Genomic DNA, 21,505 nt, shown 5'->3' with positions numbered 1-21,505 from the left:
AAAAAAAAAAGAAATACAACTATAATCATGCAACCAGTCCTTCGGCCAATTAATAAAGGGATCTCTTCTGGCCTACACAAATTTATTTGTATTATACAGCGCTACAACCAATTCCATATTCCTTGGTTAACGCATTTGATAAGAAGTTGAAAATGAATTTAAAAAAATAACACCTTTCCAATAATGTACTGTAAAACTGTACAAAGGCTCAGTGTTTCTACTGGGTTTGTCTGATGGTACATTTCATTAAACAACTTCTTAATATATTCATGCAATGCAGATTGCTCTGTATTCCTGTAAAACCAAAATTGTAATGCCCTACTTAATGAACATTATAAATATGGTATATTTCATTGCCTGATTCATCTGCTACTATTTCATAATGGAACTTAGTAAAAACTAAATAGAATGCAATTAAGTGTTTGAAGAATTTTAGAGACATGCTGAGTTCTCTTCAAATCAGAAGATTATTTAAACAGAATATTTGATTACCATAAAGCTGAAAAAGGTAAGGGCATTAGATGGGGCATTACAGAAGCCATGGCAGTAACTGAGAATCCCAGACTGAGCAGTTCAAACACCTGGACAGTATCAGAAGATTGCAGCTGTTTGAGATGAGTGAAGACCAGATTATGGTCAAGTCAACCCCTATCTCAATCAACAGAGCAGGAACACTGCTGGGTTATCTGCAAGAGCGAAAGCTTTACCAGTCAGCTTCTGACCTACCCAAAACAATTTCTAACATGCCCACCTGCAGCTCACATGCAGTCCTCCTCCCAGGGATGCTCACAAAGCTTTTCAAACGAAAGTGCTGAATTTGTCCAGTTTGTTTTCTTCAAGGAAACAAACTTCCTATGTTAACTGAGAAAGCATAACCCTATGTGAAGTTTTACTCACAAGCAGATCCCAGGTAAATCAAAACGATTACATTAAAAATTAACTGCCCAGTTAAGTATGCCAAAATGAGCCTACTTTCAGCCATGGTGCAAGTCAACCCAACCATGCTGCTCTTGGATCTTACTAGCAAAACACACCAAAAAACGTGGTACGAACCTCATGCAGAAACAAATGTCCATAGACATCACGGGTAGCGCTTCACCTCTGCAACAAGAGTTGCAAAGAAAGCCAGAGAATACAACTGTACTGACAGCCAGTAGTGCTTGTGTGCACCAATCCAGCCTTAATATTGGCCAGGTAAGACACAGCATATGATAACAAAATACCTTACCAATACTGCCAATTGATTCAGCCCCTGAATTAAAACACATTCCTTAAATAGAACCACTGTCCTGAGTGGAAGAGGGCTGAATTTCTTATCCCTTAAATAAGGATCTTGCAGAACTGAACACTGTGCTTTCATACACTGACAGATGTTCAGTCACCTCTTAGGTCCTCCAGTTCACCCTGGAAAGCCTAATTATTTTTACTATTTTCATTCTCCTTATCTTTATTCCTGGCTCTCTGCATCACTTGATTCCTTTTCTAGAAATAGGGATTTCAATGCATTTCACTGCTTAGCTGAGGCTACTACAGGAGTCCCAAGCTAAAAGGTCTGCAGCACTTTCACTGTTTCTACTGGAGCTATTTTTAATGCACACACGAAAGGTCACAGTGCCAAAGCAGTTCTCAAGGAGAAAGAAAAAAGCAGGACAGAGGGCTGGACGACACAAGCAGAGGCATATGAAGGGAACTGTATCAGCAGGAAGGCTGCTGACTCACAGACGAGATACCATAAATGACAGCATAGACAGTATCTGCTACTCACATTGCAATTCCTGCATTTTTGTATTTACTATCACCTCCATGTGTCTTACTCTGAATAGTAAGGCATGCATAACAATTCATAGGACAGGACTAGCACTGGAGCCACAGTGGTCTGAGAATCTAAATGACATAAATAAAAGATAATAGCATTTATGAGACCAACTTGTGGCTGTGGGAATAACAGATTTGCTCTTGTAAACATAAATCTTATTCCAGCTGTTAAAACAGAAGCAAAAAAGTAAGAACAGCTGAAAAGGTCAGTTTTGGGGCTTTAATATTTACAGTAGTGGTAGTAATGTATAAGTAATCCAAACATTTAAGTAAAAAATCTGGTGTCCAAACTAATAAGCGTGATTCCATTTCAATACTAAATCCAGAAATACTTTGAAAATCGAAGTCACTTTGTAAGGGCTAAATCCAAAATAAAAATATCTTTCCCTTTACAAGATTTCATAACAGGAAGAGGTTGTTTGACTGATAAAATTACTGTCACTTGGAGATATAACCAACATTTAGAAGATAAATCCATAGGCTTAACTGATTCTTTCTATAGCTTAAGGCATTTTACTTTACTTAAGCATTTACTTTACTTAAAGAAGATATTACTACAACTGATCTGTTCATATGAGCTATCTGCGTACAGGTGTGTGCAAAGTACACAGCTCCTAAATTATCTGGCAATCTAAGAAGCATGAAGAAAGAAAAACATTATAGTAATATTGTAATTGGTTTCCAGAATAATTAATCACTTTCTTCCTACACACATGCACTCACAAATACACAGTAATACAGACTCATATATTTTGTGTAATTATTTTTTGTGTAAAAAACATTCACACCAATAAATATCTCTTTCAGTATATGTAATTACTTTAAAGCAGTAAAATACTCTTTATTACATCAGTTGAGAGGAAAAGAAATAACCTCTTCAAAAACTTTTTAATGAATTAGGAAAGTACCTAAGAGGAGACGCATAGATTTTGTGTACACATAGAAATGTTTTTAAATGTTGTTTTTCTTATAAGTCACAGATCATTGAGCTTTAAGTGGTATTCCAGAAACATCAGGGGAGTTCTCTTGCAGGTGCTCAAAACTGCGTTACAGTGATGCACTTGGAAGCAATAGAGGAATGAAACAAATTACATTTTTGTGTTTTCATATTATCCAGGACGCCAGGTAAGCACTTGCAAGCGTTCTACAGTCATCAGTTAAACTTTCCAACTCCCAATCCAACTGAAGGCAGTAACAAATCAGTGTTGGTTCTGGCAGCCTTCACCAACTGCTGGTACTCAATCTAAATTGCTCTAAAAGATGGATGCATCTCATTGAATGAATCCGTGGTCCGCTAAAATCATCACCTCAAAAATTTTTCTCTGTAGAAAGCTAGGCTTTCAAAAATAATGTTCACTAGCACAAAAAATACTGGGAACATGTCTACACTTCCTCAAGGCCAATGGAGACATCCATATACATTTCAGAGATTGATCTCAGAGCACTACTGTCAGCAACATCATGCTGACTAAGTAAATCACTGAACTAGAGGTACTGCATCTCATCAACACGACACACATAAAAATGCTCTGTATGTATACACATCTTGATATGTGTGTACACTATTCTCTCCCTTCCTCCATTCCCTGAGAGTTACATGGTGGTTTTGCATTAACATCCAAGAAAACATTTGAAGCCTGACTCTAAAACGAAATGGTTAGCGTACTGCTCCTCCAATAGAAAGAAATAAAAAAAAAAAAAAACAAAATACAAAATTTAAACTGCGGGTGCTTCACACAATGGCACCTTATGTCATTGCCAGAGACTCTGACTATCCCAGATCCACCCAAGGAAAAACTCTTTTGTCCCATTTCTAACCACAGTCTCTGTTCTGAAGAGGCAAATTAGTAGTGGACTCACATGCCCTACATACACCTCAAAGCATCCAGGGGCAGAGGCTGAGGGAAAAAAATAAATCTTTTGGCAGTAATAGGGAAATAAATATAATTGAAATTTGTTCAACTATTTTATCATATTAAAAGTAAAAGAGTTATCAGAAGAAATTTACCTTTTCCAAAAGAACTCTTAAGCATCATGGAACATTACGTACAACAAATTAAAGGAAGGCAGTAAAATTACTGATATTCAACCTAGGTTTGTGGAAATTTTTTCTCATCACTGTAATCTGAGAATTTGTCACTATATTAAAGAACATTCATTTTCTTATACAGGATTATGAATTCAATAATAGTAAAAATGCTGATATAGTAACACGAAATAATTGAACCCATATCTACTAAACAGTGTAATTTAAATTTTGAAGTAGGAAGTTGGAAAAAAAAAAAGAAAAAGGGAAAGAAAAAGAATTGGGAAAATCTGCAATTTTCCCACTCTGATGTAGAACTAAAAACAATTTGTGTGTATACTGTATGAAAATAAAGGTATATCAATTAGAAATGAGAAGGTTGTGCTACCTTTGTATGTGACACTGATGAAATATAGTACTGAGTTTCAGTAAAGACACTGATAAACTGGAGAGGTCAGAGTCAAGAGTCACAGAAATCGACTTAAAATACGTTTTTCTCTCAAAGATCCAGAAGCCCAGCTCATATTCAACTGTAACAAAAAAAAGGGCTGATATGCTATAGGTACCAAGCCAGGAGGAAAATTCAATGCTACGGGGCTTTTTCAGTCTAGACATAATGTTAAAACTTTTATCATTGAGGGCAATGAACTATTAACACAACTATTTTGGCAAATTTTTCATTCCTACAATACTTTGAAGAAAACTTAGGGTAAAACAAACAAACAAACAAAAAAAACCCACAAAGGCAGAAATCCTAAAGTAAAATAATATACAGATCATCAGTTCTCTGTAGCCTGAGAATATGCTTTGAGTTTTGTCCCCATCTTTTAGCCCAAACAAAATTAGACTCACTGTAGAAATGACATTTCTCATTAAAGATAAGGAAAAAAATTATAAACCATTGAAAAACAATTTATACAAAACATGCATTAGTAAAACACGCTAGCACAAATGGAAGTGCAGAATAACTGCCTCACAAGGAACAAAGTCAACATTTGGAATTAAGCAACAAGGTCAGGGAGGAAGTGTTCCTTAGTCTGCCTTGTAATTATGACCGTACTAATTTTTCCACCACAAACTGAGGGAAAGACAAATGACTTTTCAAAATGGGATTGTGAAAGAACAGTCCCACTCGGACAGCTGGGGTTCTGATCATACAGCACATGATAAAATTCACTTGAATCACAAGTCAAACAAAATCCAAAAATACCGCAGTATCAGCCAAAGCCTCACGCAGACTTGAGCCTGGTCTATATTGTGCTGCCTATAAATTGGCACTGGACATCTTCAGGGCATTTTTGTATGGTGCAAAGAGGAATCATTTTAAATAAGAATAAATTAGCAGAATGGAATCATACCAAAGTGGGACTCCTCAGCAGGCTCGCATAGGGCACAAATAAATAAAGTGAAGATAGTTAAATTCTCTAGATCCCAATAAATTCCAGCAGACAGTGAGCACAGCTGGAACTGTGCAGCAAAGGCATTCATTAAAATAACTAACAAGTTTGGGCTAGACTTTAGGGAGACCCAAAACAGCTTAAAGGAAGATCTGCTCTTCCTGATGTTTGATCTGGCCACCTCCTATCACATCCAGTTACCCCAACAGTCACCTGCATTCATGCCAAGAACTACAGGTGATCGGAGAAGCACAGGACTCGTGGGAAAATCAGAAACGTAAGAACCAGAAATGGTGCAACTGCATTTTTAAATCATGTCAGGAAGTTAATCCTTTTGAATGCCACACAGCCAAATGTTTATGATTTACAGCAAATTTAGGAATATGCTTTTCATTTACAGCTTACATGACACATTGATATTAGTGTTAATGACCATTTGCCAAGAGAAATTATAGGCAAGGTTTCAGCATTTTGTCTTATGAAAAAGCTGGCAGTTGTCTGTCAAGCTGCCTTTTACTTTGCTTCTGTTCAGGGGATTTTTTGATGAAGTTTATGATCTGATTCTGTAAGGTTTACAAAACTCCAGTTAAGAGACATTTCTAATAAAAATTCCCCAGAAGGAATGAGGAATGTCTGTATCCTTCTCAGCAGAAACCCCTAAAAGCACTCAGTGGCAAAGCAAAATAATGAATTCCTGGAATGTCAGGAATCTTTATCATTAACGAGAACTAACTGAAGACCAGCATTTTGTGAAGGACCTTTGATTTTTCCTACATTTTGATAAGCCAGAAGAAAAAGGCATTTATTTTCCACATATAAATAGAATGATTGCAAGTTCTGGAAAATTCACCTCATTTGAGATCTGTCAGCCTTACGGATGTCACTGATTATCACAACTACAGACTTACCAGCACAGTTGGTACCTCTCTGGGATGCCAGGACAAACAAAAGCACATTCACTCCCTACAGAGGGTGATGTCACCAGGCCCATCTTGCCAAGTCTACTTCTTCATGGATTCGTTTCCACTAGCACAAGGATCACCATTAACCTGAGAACCTCACGCTCTCACTGTGTTCACTCTCACAAAAAAAAAAAAGGCACGATCACAGAAGGGCTCCTCTCCTTGTAGCACAACGAGCAGGGGTATGTGTGGGCAGCTGAAAGCTCCAGGCCACATTCTGAAAGCCACAGGTCCCCTCAGCAGAACACGTGGTGTTCATCCCGAACCTCCTAAGTGACCACAGCTCAGGCTCAGGAAAATGAGCTCTGTCCATCTCTGTGACAGAATCATAGAACGGCTTGGATTGGAAAGGACCCCAAGTATCATAAAGTTCCATCTCCCCTGTCACAGGCAGGGCCACCAACCTCAGATCTGGCACTAGACCAGGCTGCCCAGGGCCCCCATCCAACCCGGTCTTGAACACCTCCAGGGATGAGGCATCCACAGCCTCCCTGGGCAGCCTGTTCCTGCACCCTTACCACTCTCTCTGTAAAGAACTTCCCCCTGACATCCAATCTAAACCTTCTCTCCTTGAACTTAAAACCATTCCCTCTTGTCCCATTACTGTCTATCCTTGCAAAAAGTTGATTCCCCTTCTTTTTTATAATCCCCTTTTAAATACTGGTAGGCTGCAATGAGGTTTCCTCACAGTCTTCTCTTCTCCAGGCTGAACAAGCTCAGCTCTCTCAGCCTATCTTCAAAGGAACAGTGCTCCAGCCCTCTGATCATCTTTGTGGCCCTCCTCTGAACCCTCTCCAACAGCTCCACATCTTTCCTGCACTGGGGGCCCCAGATCTGGGGGGGACACGAGGGGGACAGAGTACAGAGGGACAATCCTCCCTGGCCACCCCTCTTCTGATGGAGCCCAGGATACCACTGGCCTTCCAAGCTGCAAGACCACACTGCTGGCTCACATTCAATTTTTCAATTTTTTGCTTTGCTGAACCTCATTAGGTTCACACAGCCTCACCTTTGGAGCTTGTTGAAGTCCCTGTGGATGGCATCTCTTCCTTCTACATCGCTCAGCTTGGTGTCATCAGCAAACTTGCTGAGGGTGCAGAAGACACAGAGGCCCTTAGATGAAGGAGAATGCTGCAGCAGGGAAGGACTATGGCCTTCTTTTTTTTGCATGATGTTGTCACCACAAAGCAGACCTGAGGTGGTCAGCCCCTGCCAGGAGGAACTGTCCACAATCCTATCCCAATATATACTGTGGCTCTTCTGATGAGCAAACCTGCAGCATGCTCCTTCTCAGTCTAACCCCATGAGCCTTGGCACCCAAGCTTGCCTTGGGCTGTTCTGCCGTTTGCTCTTTGCCACCCCGTACACACATGGCCATGCCCTTGTTCAAGTCTCTTCAGGCAGATTCAAGAGTCACACAGCACCAGGCACCTCAAAGAGGCTCTCAGAAACATCCCATTTCCTGGCGAGCTCTGCTCTGTAATTGCATAATTACATTCCAAGACAAGAGTGAAATGCTCACATGGCTACATTAACAAGAAGAAGAATTCTGCACAAAAAAAGAAATGGCCTTTGTTGAGCCACAGATACTACTGGGACATTAAAAACTTCAGGAAGAAGGAATTAATAAAAAAATAAATAAGCCCACTCAATTGCTACATAGGCCATGCATAATTCAGTTGAGAGTCAGATCCAGCCATATGTGAAAGGAGGGAAGTCTGAAAGCAGCACTGGCCAATACATGTGGAGGCTGAACATGCTAACAAAGATAGTCACAGAAAACAGCTCCATTAGATGCAATTGTGAACACATAAAGATACCAACACAATGGATTCGTAAAAACATGGTGCAACTAATGCATTCCTAACCTTTGCCTAAGGGATTGAACCTCTTAAGTATACAGCTGATCCAATCTGAAAGCTTCTTTGTAAATACTTCAGCTCGCTGAAAAGGCAAAAAAGTTGAAAAAGAAACACTATCTTGAAAAAAGCTTATTATAAAGATACTATAACAATTTGGGGAAAAAAGAGAGAGAAAGTGTGAGAATACATGTAGAAAAAATACCATCAATGAAAAAATGGACAATATGTTGTAATTATCATCTTTCAACAGTAATAGTAGTAGCATATTTTATTACTAATGAAGGTAACATTTCAATGCCATGTGACTAAATACACATTTCAGTGCAATGTGAACAGGTTGAGATCCAAAATGAGCAAGAAGAAAGCATGCAGACGTCAATGTTACATTAGACTGCCATACTGTAATGCCCATTGGAAAATTGTTTTTCCTTCCTCCTACTTGCGGCCAGGACTGGCCAAACATTTTCATCTTCATTTTTTTCTTTTCTATTTCTCAAATGTATATTAAGCATATGAGAGAATTTTACCACACAGGACAGTTTCAATGTGGTTTTGATATTAGCAGAGGTTTAGTTAAGACAATAATTTTTCAAGAGAAAAACTGAAATCTTGAACCTAGCTCCTTTTGAGCACTCAACTACTTCTCAGTTATAAAGCTATCATGGGTCAAACGTAAAAGACATTCCTCAAAAAAATTGTATCTTTCTCTCAGGGCCCTTAGATAATACACACAATATAATAGGAAGAGTAAGAATTACAAGAGAAAATATATACATACAGCCTTCTGAATAAAATAGATTTGTCCACATGTATTAAGAATACATTTAAATGTTGCTCTGGTATTCTCGGACTTCTGTTTATTTGATGATCTGCAAATGCTATTTCAGAAGCAATTTAAAAGTTGATTTAATATCATGATAGAAGTCAAACATCTTAACTGCCTTGTAGTCTTCTTGTTTTCATTTTGTGAAAGGACTTTTCTCACATTAAAAAAAGCCTTGTTTCTCATGCAAAGTTCATATTTTTTATAAAGCTGGGTTCTGCGACTTGTGTGCTTATGTATGTGCATATTTACACATGTGAAAACTAAAAATCCACCCAAAGGGAACTACTGAAGTTTATAAAAATCACATCCCAAACTGGTCTTTTCGTATACCACTAGAAAATGTATTTATTCTTATTACAATGACCTCATATTCATATGGCATGGAGAATTCTGAGCTTTTAGAAACTATGCACACTAACCTGCCACCCAAAATAAAAACAAGTTTGTGCAACCTACTGTCAGCAGTGTATAACAGAGAACACCAAATATTGCATTAGAAATTATTATTTCAAACAAACACTTCAGTGTTTGTGGATTCAGTTCTTCTCAAAGGATTTCTAGAGGAAGAATGTCCTGTTAAAATACATTTGTTGTAAAAATCATCCTTCTAAATCAGCCTCTTTCCCTTCTCTTGTAGCAGTGCAACATCTCTTCCCTCTACAGCCAGCAGGGATTCACATGTGGATTTTAATTTGTCAGCACATGTAAAATGACTGCCACTGTTTAAAATGTGTTTACAAGTGAAAAAAATTAAGAAGAAAAAAAAAAAAAATAGAAAGTGGCTCCCATTGCAACATGAATAGTTCATCTCTTTAGTAGAGGAACTTGTAGAAACTAAGCAGTTTGCCTCTAACACTGAACCACACAACTTTATGTGCAATTACTATGAGCTGAATTACTTACATTTATATATACTTATATTTAATATATCATTTATTCTCTTTTCATTTTGGAGGAGAAAAGTAAAGCAATTTTAAAACAGCTGTGCTAAAAGGCTACTTTGAAAACTTGTTATCCAGAGCTAAATATCAAATTTCTTTTTAAGCTTACTATTGTCCAATCTTTCCTCGTCATCTGAAGTTCACAGTGTGTCACTGTCTTATAATGCCTCTCTGTTCCCAAAAGACTGTAAACACATCTGAGGAAACTTCCTTCACCACCACCCGTCCCGTTCCTTTCTGAGCATTATTGCTGCGTCTTGTCTCCAATACTTTACACTTGGTTATTAAAATGCTAACAGTTTTCAGCAACTCCGTGTTTTAACATCCATTGAGGTTCTGCATGAGTACAGTAACTTGCCTTTGTAATAAACTGAAAGATTGTAAATGAAATTACACAACTCAAACACTAGTTACATTGCAATAGTATGTAGTAACAGTAGAAACTCAAACTTTACAATGGTACTTGAGGAAATAATAGAAAAACTTAAAGTATGTTGCTATAAATTAACTCAATACCTAAATATAGCATTTGTGCCTCAAAAGCCTCTGTAAAACACTGATATTTCTCTGGAACCAGGTCCTCGGTGACCACAGAAAGAGATACAGTCATTACTTACTGGTTTAGCGTTACGTCCAGGATGAAGGATGACCCAAAAGCATCAACCTGGAAGCTGGCTCGAGCAATGTGGGTAGACTGCAAAATGGAAAAGAGAGGAATAGGTTTTCAGCTACAACACAATATACCATATTCTGAACACAGAAAGTAATTATATTTACAAAGCAACAATACTAACCAAATAAATCTACACTAAAATAGACACAGTATCTATCAGAGTGAATAACTTCTCTTTGGCTGAACTTTGAGGTTTGTTCAAAAATTCCCAAAAACACAACCAGCTCTGCTATAATTATTCACTCTCCGCATTAACACACCAACACTGTAGGAAATAACTCTTCCTTTCCAACTTCCATCTCAGGCAAAACCCTGAACAAATACAAACGGGAAATTTCCTCTGGATGATGTACTCCTCATTGATCAGTCTGGCTCTGACCCATAGAGATGAGCTGAAATGTTCCCAGTTCGTTCAGGCCAGGCTGTGTGCACCAGTCTCACCAATGTTATCCAGAAGAAGCTGATATTTCCAATAAGTTCCTGCTAAAGCTCATGTAGTAAGGTGATAGCAGTGGGATAAACTCTGATTAACTGTATTTTTCATAAAGCTGTGACTCACTCCCCTGAAGCCCATCTCAACTAAAAGGTTCCCAAAACTCCAACCAAGCAAAACTTGGTGCTAGGGAAACATCTCTTCCTTTATTCCTCTCTCTCTTTGCAATGCATTTCCCTGAATTAATTGTTTTTATTCACTCCCGTACCAAACAAATACAGGAATACTTTGTAAATCACTATCTTCAAGAAATATATTTATTCCAGTAGCAGTGAAAGAAAACATTGAGTTATCCGATGGAAATGCAATGCTTGTTTCCAGACCTTAAAACTCCCAAGAAACTGAACAGCGATGTTATTTAACTAATTAGTAAGAAAAGCTACTTTCAGACATGTTGGAGCAGTTTCAATTTGTTCTTTACTTTCTTTCCATTGAAACCTACCCATTAAGATTTGAAGCATGTAGACTGAGGGATCTAAAAGAAGCACTGAACGACCACTTACAACTCTATACCACACTTCTCAAAGAAGTACAATACAGGACAGTACAACTGTAACAAATGATTTATTGAAAAGTCTGGGAAACACAGGACAGGATGGGATAATATGAATCATCAAATTCACTCTCTCTAAAACTACTGGCAGGCTTTCAATAGGCATTAAATCCAGAAGAGTTGAGAATACCAGTTTGTCTGGAAAGGAACAGTAATAAAGACATGGGAAATTGAGGGAATCATTATTTTTATGATATTTTTGAGTTGCCCAATAGCCAAATTTTCTTGTCATTGTAGAAGCATGAGTTTTAGCAATTAAAATAAAAGTAACAACAGCGAATAAGTATTTGCAAACAGTTGATTTCTTAAAAAAAAAAAAAGTCACAAAAGTTTTTCTCAATAGAGGATGCCTAGGCTGCAAATGCTCTACAAAAACGCCTCACAGTGCCACTGTAGTGAATGTGCATACATGAAAAATTTCAGGTATTTAAACTGTGGTTTAGAAGGATGCAGTATTAAAGTGTAAAGCTTCATAGAAGACCTCTTAGTAGATACAATTCTGTCACATATAATTTCAGCTATCCCCATTCTATCTAACCTTCTTTGTATCACATGCCATGGAACTTTACTGAGTAGTTCTTGTAATTCTTGAATGATCTAAGAGCACCTCTTTTGAAAAAATGTATAATCTTTGACCAGGTAAGTGAATGTGTCATACACTTCATTTTATCCAAGTAAATGATTTCAGTGATGAATTACCATCAATATTAAAAACCTACTTTCTAAATATATAGTAAAAAATAAAAAGGAAAGAAGGAAAAGAAGGAAATTTCTTCATATCACCAGTTTCTGTATCCCTTAATTGGAATTAAGCTAGTCCCAGATGATTGTGAGGCACAGTACCCATGAGACAACATGGACACCCTCCCATGTAGAGGCACCACACCAGGACACTGCTTTGCTGATCCCACCCAGAGGCAGCTAGCCCATGCTTAGCTCAACCACAGCCACAACTGAAAGAACTGTCAACAAATTATCTTGTTAGCACTGGCATTTCTCTTCCAACTCGCAGGCAGCAGATTTTGCTTTGAATATGGTTTTGAAACTTCTCCTCTTGCTAGATTTGAATGATGAGGCTGCTGCTCACAAAACAGGACATGACAAGCCAAGGACTGCAAGACACAGTGTAGGCCAATGCTGGTTTAGTCATTCAAATGTTCCACTGCAGCATGTTTGCTAACCCTGGATAACCTTCATTTACCTACTTGCTCGGTAACAACCACCTCGTGATCAGAGGAATAACACCAGCACAGCTGCTCACTTTTCATTGCTACTTTATTAAATGTAAAGAACTTTATTATTTGTTAACTTTATTATTTGTTAGCTACATTTGCCATCATTCTGATATATGTATGCACTATAACTAAATCTTCTGTATCACCAAATGCTTATACTGAAGAATATAAAAAGCATAATTTAAATCTGTATGTAGCAAATGTAGCTTTTGTGACAAAAAGCATACTCATCTACACTAATTTCATATAAGAATATAACTTTAAGAGCAAAGATGCCTGGGGATTTGGGGTGTTTGGTGACTTTTTATTACTGTTTGTTTGAGGTTTGTTTCCTTCTTTGTTTTTATACTGCTAGGTATATTGCATCATATTGATTTGTTCTGGGAAGTTTCTTCCCCTGGACAGGTCTATAAGACATGCAATTGCAAGCCTAATGTATTTCTGAGGTGACCCTGGACCACACTTACTGCCTGATAGAAGCTCTTAATGCAGATTTATGGGAGAAAGTGCCTATTAATAAATTACAATGAAAAACTTGAAACTTGAAAAACAATGAAAAACAGATGTTGCTACCCCCAAAGCAAGTGGTGCAAACCCATGAAACTCACCATTAAGTTTACGCTCACATACAATCAAGTGTATCTCAACTGAGATGCAAAGATGCACATTTTTGATACCCAGACAAATTCAGCCCTTTCCAGAAATGGCAGTCTTTACAGAAGCAAAGAATCCTTCAATCCCAGCTGTGGTTCTGTATGCAGTTCTACCTCCTCCCTGTTCCCCCTTGCTGGCTGTGTGACTGCCCAAATTCAGATCAGTGTCAGAAAATTAATCGTTACTTGGAGTGGATCAGTTTTCTGCCGGACAAATAAGCTGATCCAAATAAAATATAAAGCCACAGCATGCCCAGATGCGATGGAAAGGAGCTGGAGGGGACATGCAGCCAGTGAGCACAGAGGAAGACAGATCCCCCCCCTTCAATGACAGCTAACAGATCTCATCCAGCATAGCAAAAATCTGCACCTTAAGAGTAATAGCCAGTACACTTTTTAGGATAACCGTTCTTCTGAATATCTGGTAAAGAGCCACGAAAAATATAAAAAAATATAAATGGATTTTTCAGTCTTGGCTCTACAGTATTTTTAAGTACATCAATATTCCTGCTCAGAGAATGGTAAAATGGTCAGCTGGAAGTGACGCCAGGTTCATAGACATACATCTGTAAAAGAATCCAAACAAAGAAAATCAGGGTGCAACTCTGACATTTCCTTGAGCAGAAGCAACAAGAAAGACACCTTCAAAGGCTCCTCTGAACCACTGAAGCAAGATAATCAATTACATCATTCTGTTCTCAAACCACAGAACTTTCTCAGAAAACTCTGAGGGTTTTTTAGCAGCCATGGGTATGACACATCAGTGCCTGAAAATCGAGTCATTACAAGGGAGTTCCTGGAGACCGGGAGAGATGCACTCAGTGCAGAACACAAACAAGAGCCAGGGCAGAAGGCTCCAGTAGTGTAATGGGAGAGCACAGTGCCTGTGCCCCTAAAACAATCAAAAAGTTCTGAAATTTTAACATCATGCAACCAAAGAAAGAAAATACCAAAAACGACTCCCAGAACAGTATCTTCAGATGGAATTTGAAGTGCTACAGAAGGTGTACTACTCCACAAGCTCCCCTTATAAAAAATACTAAGCATCTGATGCATCTAATGCAACTACGTGGGAGCTGGCTTTGTCAAAGATCACAAAGTTTAAGCATTTCAATGAAAGTTTGAAAGGAATCAAAAGTCAGTGGAGTGGAAAGGACTATTCCAAACCATTAAGTGCAAAGATATTTTACATAAAACAAATATTAAGGCTTGACCTCTAGAAAAACAAAAGTGGTACACAAATCTTACTGCCAAAACAAGAGGGATGTGATTATACTAAATCTCATGATCCATGCTTTAGGGAGCAGAGTAATAAAGGAATTGGGTAATCAGTGCTGTGCATGAGCGTTCTAAAGAAACACAACAAAATAATGACGATTCCCACATAGTCCCTCCAGAATCAGCCTTCTGCAGAAATTAGCTCTGAGCACCTCCAGGGGGAATATATGTACCTAAACTACAACCAAAGCACAGGACTTCAGCTCATTGGTGAGACTCATTGCACTATTCTGAAGGTAACCCTCAATGCAAAGCATTCAGAAGACTGATTACAAATTGAGCAAATGTTTCAATCATCAGTGAAAGTTTTACAAGCCACACGTTTTCTTAACAATCACATTAACAAGAATTTTGAAAGGAGACGTTTGAGAAATGTTCTCATGTTCATTATAATTAGTTGGATGTTGGAACTGGCATGCCAAGATAATGACTAACATTTTTCCTCATTAAAATAAAGAAAAAGAGAATTAAAAATATACTGTGACTGAAGTGTGAACTTCCTAATAATGCATCTTTCTTCCTTCTGAGTTATCCTGCATAAAGCTCTTAGATGCTTTTCCTAAGTTTTGCTGGAAGAGATAACAAGAATTTACACCGAGAGAGAAGAATGTCTTCTCTATTTAAAAAAAATATACATACAAGAAAAACCAATCCAATTTATATGCTCACTCTTCGATGTAAGGAATTTTGTATTCACTACTACTGATATAGCATTCTGGTTTGTAATTAAAAGATTGTGATCAAATTTGTACACTCAAAAGAAAAGCATTGAGAGAATCAAGAAAGCTATACAGAATGTTATGGAAAGAACTTAAAACCTGTACTTCAGAGCCTGTAAGAACAATGAGGCTTTGCAGCAGACAAAATGATATTTACAAAATAATAGCTTCCCTAGATATTGATCTAATTTGCCCCCTCTACTTATTAGGAGGACAAAAATCTCAGCTTGTTACCAATCCTTTAAATTTACACAAAACGTCTGCCTCTTACATTCAGTGAGGACATAGGTAAGCCCATGAGAAATCAAAAGAAATACATTAATGACATTTGGCAAAAAACATATTAATGTTTTGTTGTACATTTATCTAAAAATAAATAATAATGATTTTGAAAACAATCATCAAATTTATGCCATCTGGGGCTAATTAGCACACACACACACACACACTGAATAGATACATTTCAGCCTCAGCCGTGCTGTGATAGATTCAGTTACGTAGTACATCGCTGCTGTATGTAAAATTAGTTGTTTGCTCTAAAACTTACTTTTCTGCTTGTCTTAGGAGCCAAAAAAAAAAAAAAAACTTTACTAAGAGAAAAAGCTGAGGTAGAATCCCAGGTCTAACTAAAGAAAAGAAATCTCAGACCCGAGGAATCACTTTTGAAAAACACACAGCAAAAATAAATGCAACATTACTTCCTCAGACTTTCCCTACTACCATTTAAAAATGTTATTTTTATCAAAAACTCACACATCATGGCATATTAAAAAGTGCAACATTTCTAGTTTACTTTCTTCAGCATTCTCAGAATATTTAGAGGCACTTATTTGCTGTCTTAATCACTGTCATTCTTTATGCAAGCTCTCTCTTTTCTCCATAGCATAAATCTAGATACCTATGAGGTTTTCTTTAAAAAAATGAAGTTATTTTACACATGATTTTATCAAATGTTTCTTACAGCTGCCTCTTTGGGGTGCAACTGATACGTTTTTGAGGAAAAGCCAGAAATAAGAAAAGGCTTTTGGAGGTCCAAGTTCATTGTTGATCACACATTTGGTGTCCATGCCAAACACAGGAGAGGCAGAGTGGGATTAACGCGGCCAGCCAGAGCGCAGTGCCATCACCCCATTCACTGCAGTGGAGCTCTGCCAGCCCCTGTCAGATGAAGGTCCTGACGAAGCCATAAACATGACCTAAAATAGCTTTTCTCCACATAAACACCTTAGTTTCAATGAAATAAGAAGCAGTGACTACTTTGGTCTCTAACATGCCAGTAGTGATTCTTCTCGGTAGTAAAAAAAAATCTCTTTTATTATTTACTTGCAGCTTTGAAACCAGAAGCTGTCTGCACGTACTCAGAGCAGTAAAATAAGAGTCCCCAGCGAGACATGAGGGGAGCAGCAGCAGGAAGAATAGCTGTGCAATCTATCATGTAGATATCACCGCTGCATCCAACATCTGGGCAGCAGCGGCGATCCGTCAGAAGTCCTACAGATCTGCGGTGCCGAGCCTCCTGGACTCAGCTCTACCTGCTCCACATCTCACCCTACACCTCTGCACAGTACACCAGAACTATGGGCATCTCTGAACAGTTACAAACAAGCTGACTTACCAAAAAACTCTTTATTTTCCCCTGAAAACTCCTCTTCCTTGCTGTCCTTCCTCACCCCCATTTCATCTTCCTCAGAAATTCATCCAAGATTAAACGATGGAGGAATGAAGACAGGAGAACTATCAGGCTGTCACTGCAAGCAAATTTAGCATGAATTGCCACTTGATCTCACAGATCCAAAGGGACAAGTTTAAGGAACTAAGTGGGCAAGATGCTGCTTCCCAAGAAGCAATCTAACAATCGTTTCAAGCCCCAGAGGAAAAAAAAAAACATGCAACTGGATCATATATCCACTATGTTTGCTGATTACACTCCTTTGGCTTTAAGAAAATTTTAGTTATAACTTTGGATTTCCTATGAGACTAATTACTGTAATTTCTGTCATTGTGAAAGTCCATATCCCAGTGAAAGGAATAACATTTGGAAAAAGGTACTCTTATTTTTCTTTTTCTTAAAGGGAAGCAACAAAGATTCATGTATAAAAGTCACAATCAATGTGCAATGCTGGGGCAAAGCATAAAACCAGTGACTGCTCAACCTCTTGTTTTTAAAACACATTTGACAAGGTTCTTCATGAAAGATTAATGGTTAGGAAAAGTACGGTAAAATAGATTGTTATAAGGATGACTAATAACGTGATGGATTGCAAGTAGGAAACAAAGTAAAGTCACCAACAAAAACTCATAAAGATCAAAATGTTCTCCTGTCATAATTTGTATAAAAACTTTGATGACCATGGAAGACCACATTTCTAAACCCAGACTGGGAAGGAGAGAAAACAGATTAATCTGTGATATATGGACTCTACAGTATCCATTGCTTCCTGCAGCAATTGTAGGTTTCAGAGTCAGACATACAGCGAAGAGCAACACAGGAAGATGCTTCAGGACCCGATTGTGTAACTACACGGTGAACCTACGTCCTTATGAAGAAATATAAGGGAAAATACTCAGACATGGAAAATCTTTCTTACATGAAACTGTCCTAACAAGATCCAACCCTTGAGGACATCTGGCAGTTTCAAGTGGAAAGACCTCAAATGAGCAGCTCCCCGTGCACAGCTGCAGCAAACAAATAAAGCACAATGAATTTGCAGGGAGAGGGAATATATGGGAGGGAAGGCAACGCAGGCACTGAAGGCAGCACTTGAGAATGAACCATCTGGTCACTGTGTCATTCAGCTATAGAATGGACTTTATTGTCTCAAGGGCACCATTTAGACAAGAAGGCAAGTTCAATGAATATACAAATCTTGAAGAGTGAAGGAATTTGGACTTTTCCTTCACTGGAGCAGTTGGTGCTTTGAGATCATTTCTAGCTGCACATTTTCCAAATTCTAGAATGAATTGATAATGTTTAGAGAAATATACCATTTTTAGCAATTCTCATAGACTTCAGAAATGAAGGAACAGAGTTCCCCTACCAGAGAAATCTGCAGAAATGGTACATTAATGCTGCTTATGCGTTACACAAAAAAAGCATTCAAAAATAATAAAAGAGTGCAGGCTAACTTTGGTCCTTTATACACCAAGTATCAGCAAGTAACACTTTATTCAGCAATATAGTCACATATTCCAAACATTGTCAACTGTCTTGTGTTTAGTGTGTAAACTGAGGAAAGATTACCAGAGGATTACCTCTTTCCACTGTGCATAACAAGCACTGTTTGACACCTCATGCTTACCAACATAGCTAACAAACTTTTCCCATAAACACTTCTCCAGCAACAGCAGAAAGTTTACTAACATTCTGTCAGCACAACGGGCTTGATTAAACTTGCAGACCCTAGGCATGCCAATATATTGCTCAACTCCACAGATAATTCTTTTTCAATATGACTCACACTCTACATTCAAGTATCAAAGTCCTGTTTAAAGTTGGAAAGTGCAAGAAAAGTACATAATTCAAAACTCATTTTCTTCTTGATAAAGCCTAAGAGGTCACAATGAATTAACATTTTTCCTGTATACATTTTCTGAAAGAGCCAATGGATTTTTTCATTCCCACAGAATTTCAGGGACCAGAATACCCCGAGGAGACCTTTCTGTAACATAACATGTTTCTATAGAGTACAATTCTTCCGGGAAATTTTGAGCTCAACGTCAGAGGCTCTAACCTCCACACTCACATATATTCCACTTACAGCATCAAGGCAACATTAAAAGCATTAAAAGCCATACGATTCTTTTTCTAAATCTTGTATTAATATTACACTTTGGAACATGATTTTTCTAAAGCTTGTTGACTTGCTACAGTTTTCCGGTCTGGGCACATTCATTTCAATTACAAAAGTTATTTAAAAAAAAAGAGAGAGAAAGAGAGAGAATAGAGTAGATTTATTATACAAGTTCTGTAAAGATGACAGCAACCAACAAACCAGCTTTACAGACAAATCCCGATTGCCTCCCTTATAGTGAGCATCATCCACGTGTATGGGTAGAGAAATGACAGCAGGTCAAATTTTCACTGCCTAATGGCAAATAGTCAGCAGCAATGCTGTGCTCTGAACTTTAACTGAGTCCAGGTTTCAAGTTGGACTCTTACTGACCCAATGGTAAAATGTCTTTGCATCATTTGTCGCTTATTTTGTTTCCTACATAGTATTTGTCAAGTCTTTAACCTCGTGTGACACTGCTTTTCCATCTGAACATACCCAACCAACCACTCCCCTCGTAGAAGTGCACAGGTTGGCAGAGCCCACCCCATCCACATTCTCAGTCAATACTCCCCTGCAGCCTTCCAGCAACCTTCACTACTCAGTGCTCACTCAATAAAATTTTGGGAAGAAACATTAACTTTCCCTTACACAATCATTTCTGGAAATGTAAAATGCAGCTGTTTTGGTTAACATCTGACACACATAAAACTAAATGGTTACTAGGAAATGCAACACTGGAAGAGGATATTTATGAACCAAAAGCATGAACCATGTCAGTAGAAAAATGTGAGGCCAGTTGATTTCTCTCAATGCCTACAATTCTTGATTCTGTCTGTGTGATTTGGAGTAGGAAGATCCCACAAGCTTGTGTATAAGAGGCTTGGCCCTCTTCTACTAATAGGCTTCACCCTTCACATCCAGGCCCAGGGAGCAAACACAGGCCTGGGCAGCCAGATCACCTGGCAGTCCTGTGAGCTTCTTCCCCTGAGGAGGACAGCAGCTCACTAAGAAGGAGAAGCAGCTTCAGTTCAAATCCATGAGAGTCAAGGATGAAGGTTCCCACCCTCCAGAGAGAAACCTGGCAGGAACGGGCTGCAGGGAGTGGAAGGACTGCAAACCCATCAGAGCTGGTCTGAGATGGAAGAACACTAAGGCAGCACTAGCCAGAGGGACATATATTAGAGAAAGATTAACCTTATAAAGCTTTTGAGGGTTTTATGGAGTTTAGCTGAACCTTAACAGAGGAACTGCAACAATGTTTTAGCAGGTAGAATCCTAAGGAAAGCTCTTGGTCTTGAGTGACTTAACGGCTGCTAGAGAGTTACTGAGACCTGAAGTAGCAAACATAATATCACACCTACCAGAACAGCGGTATGTGTATATCCTTAATGTGCTTGTAGCAAAAATTTTAGAGTAAATGCTAACTTCATCTGTACATAGGTTGCTCCAAAAGTAATGCTTCTTATTTATTTCCGTGGGAACTACAGCAGCTACAAGGTGCACAATAACACTATTTTATAGAGAAAATTCTCAGCTACAAAACACTGTTTTTCAATATAGTAACCACCATTAGCTGATTCACACAGATGAGCTGATGAAGACACTCTTCATTTCATGGTATGACAGCTGTTCATGGCCATCTGGGACTTGGCTTGTCTTTCAAGTCACTGTCACCACTGGTAAAACACATCACCCAATGTTTCACTGTGCTGACATCCACTGTTTGGTCTCCATAAATGTTCTGCAACTGTCAATGAATACACATTTTTTTTCCGCATGTAGGAATTTAATGACACCCCTTTGCTTCATACACACCATGACAGACGTCATTTTGTCAGACTGCCTCTCTGCTGTCATCTGTCACATAGCAACAAAATATAACAGAATATTATAGGAAGGTTCAACCTCTACTGCCATACCACCCACCAACATTCCCCTTTGACATTGCGGGCTGGTGTAATAAAATAGGAGGCATTACTTTTGGAGCAGCCCTCATACTTCCTCCGCAGTTTGGGTAAACCTTAGCAGAATTTATCCTGACACTGTTTGGAATGCAATACGTGCTTCGGCATTGTGACTATGCTATAGCAGACCACTAGCCATGAGAACTCCAAACAGGTATCTTCAAGTGAAACTGTAGAAGAGAGAATATTCAGTCTGCTCCTGCACTCAGATGCATCAGCACAGACCGGGAGTAGATATAGAGATTGATTAGCAGAGCTGAGAAGAGCTGCTCTATCAGACTCAGATCTTAAATGTGTATCTATTACATTGATCATGGCAACAAGTTAATGGTGGG

The 21,505-nt window shown here is 38.4% G+C and overlaps 1 protein-coding gene across 8 annotated transcripts in view; it reads right to left on the bottom strand.

Moving 5' to 3' along the window:
• ADAM22 (ADAM metallopeptidase domain 22) overlaps window positions 1–21,505 on the bottom strand; it is a 125,726-nt gene that overhangs the window by 98,309 nt on the left and 5,912 nt on the right. For all 8 annotated transcript variants that reach the window (XM_085227378.1, XM_085227371.1, XM_085227372.1 and 5 more), the window contains exon 3: window positions 10,447–10,523. In XM_085227378.1, the coding sequence (XP_085083504.1) occupies window positions 10,447–10,523 (77 nt within the window). The remainder of the gene's footprint in view (window positions 1–10,446; window positions 10,524–21,505) is intronic.

The sequence above is a fragment of the Meleagris gallopavo genome, chromosome 6 (assembly GCF_905368555.1).
Source record: "Meleagris gallopavo chromosome 6, MGAL_WU_HG_1.1, whole genome shotgun sequence".
NCBI lineage: Eukaryota > Metazoa > Chordata > Aves > Galliformes > Phasianidae > Meleagris > Meleagris gallopavo.
This window is presented reverse-complemented; position numbering and strand designations above follow the sequence as displayed.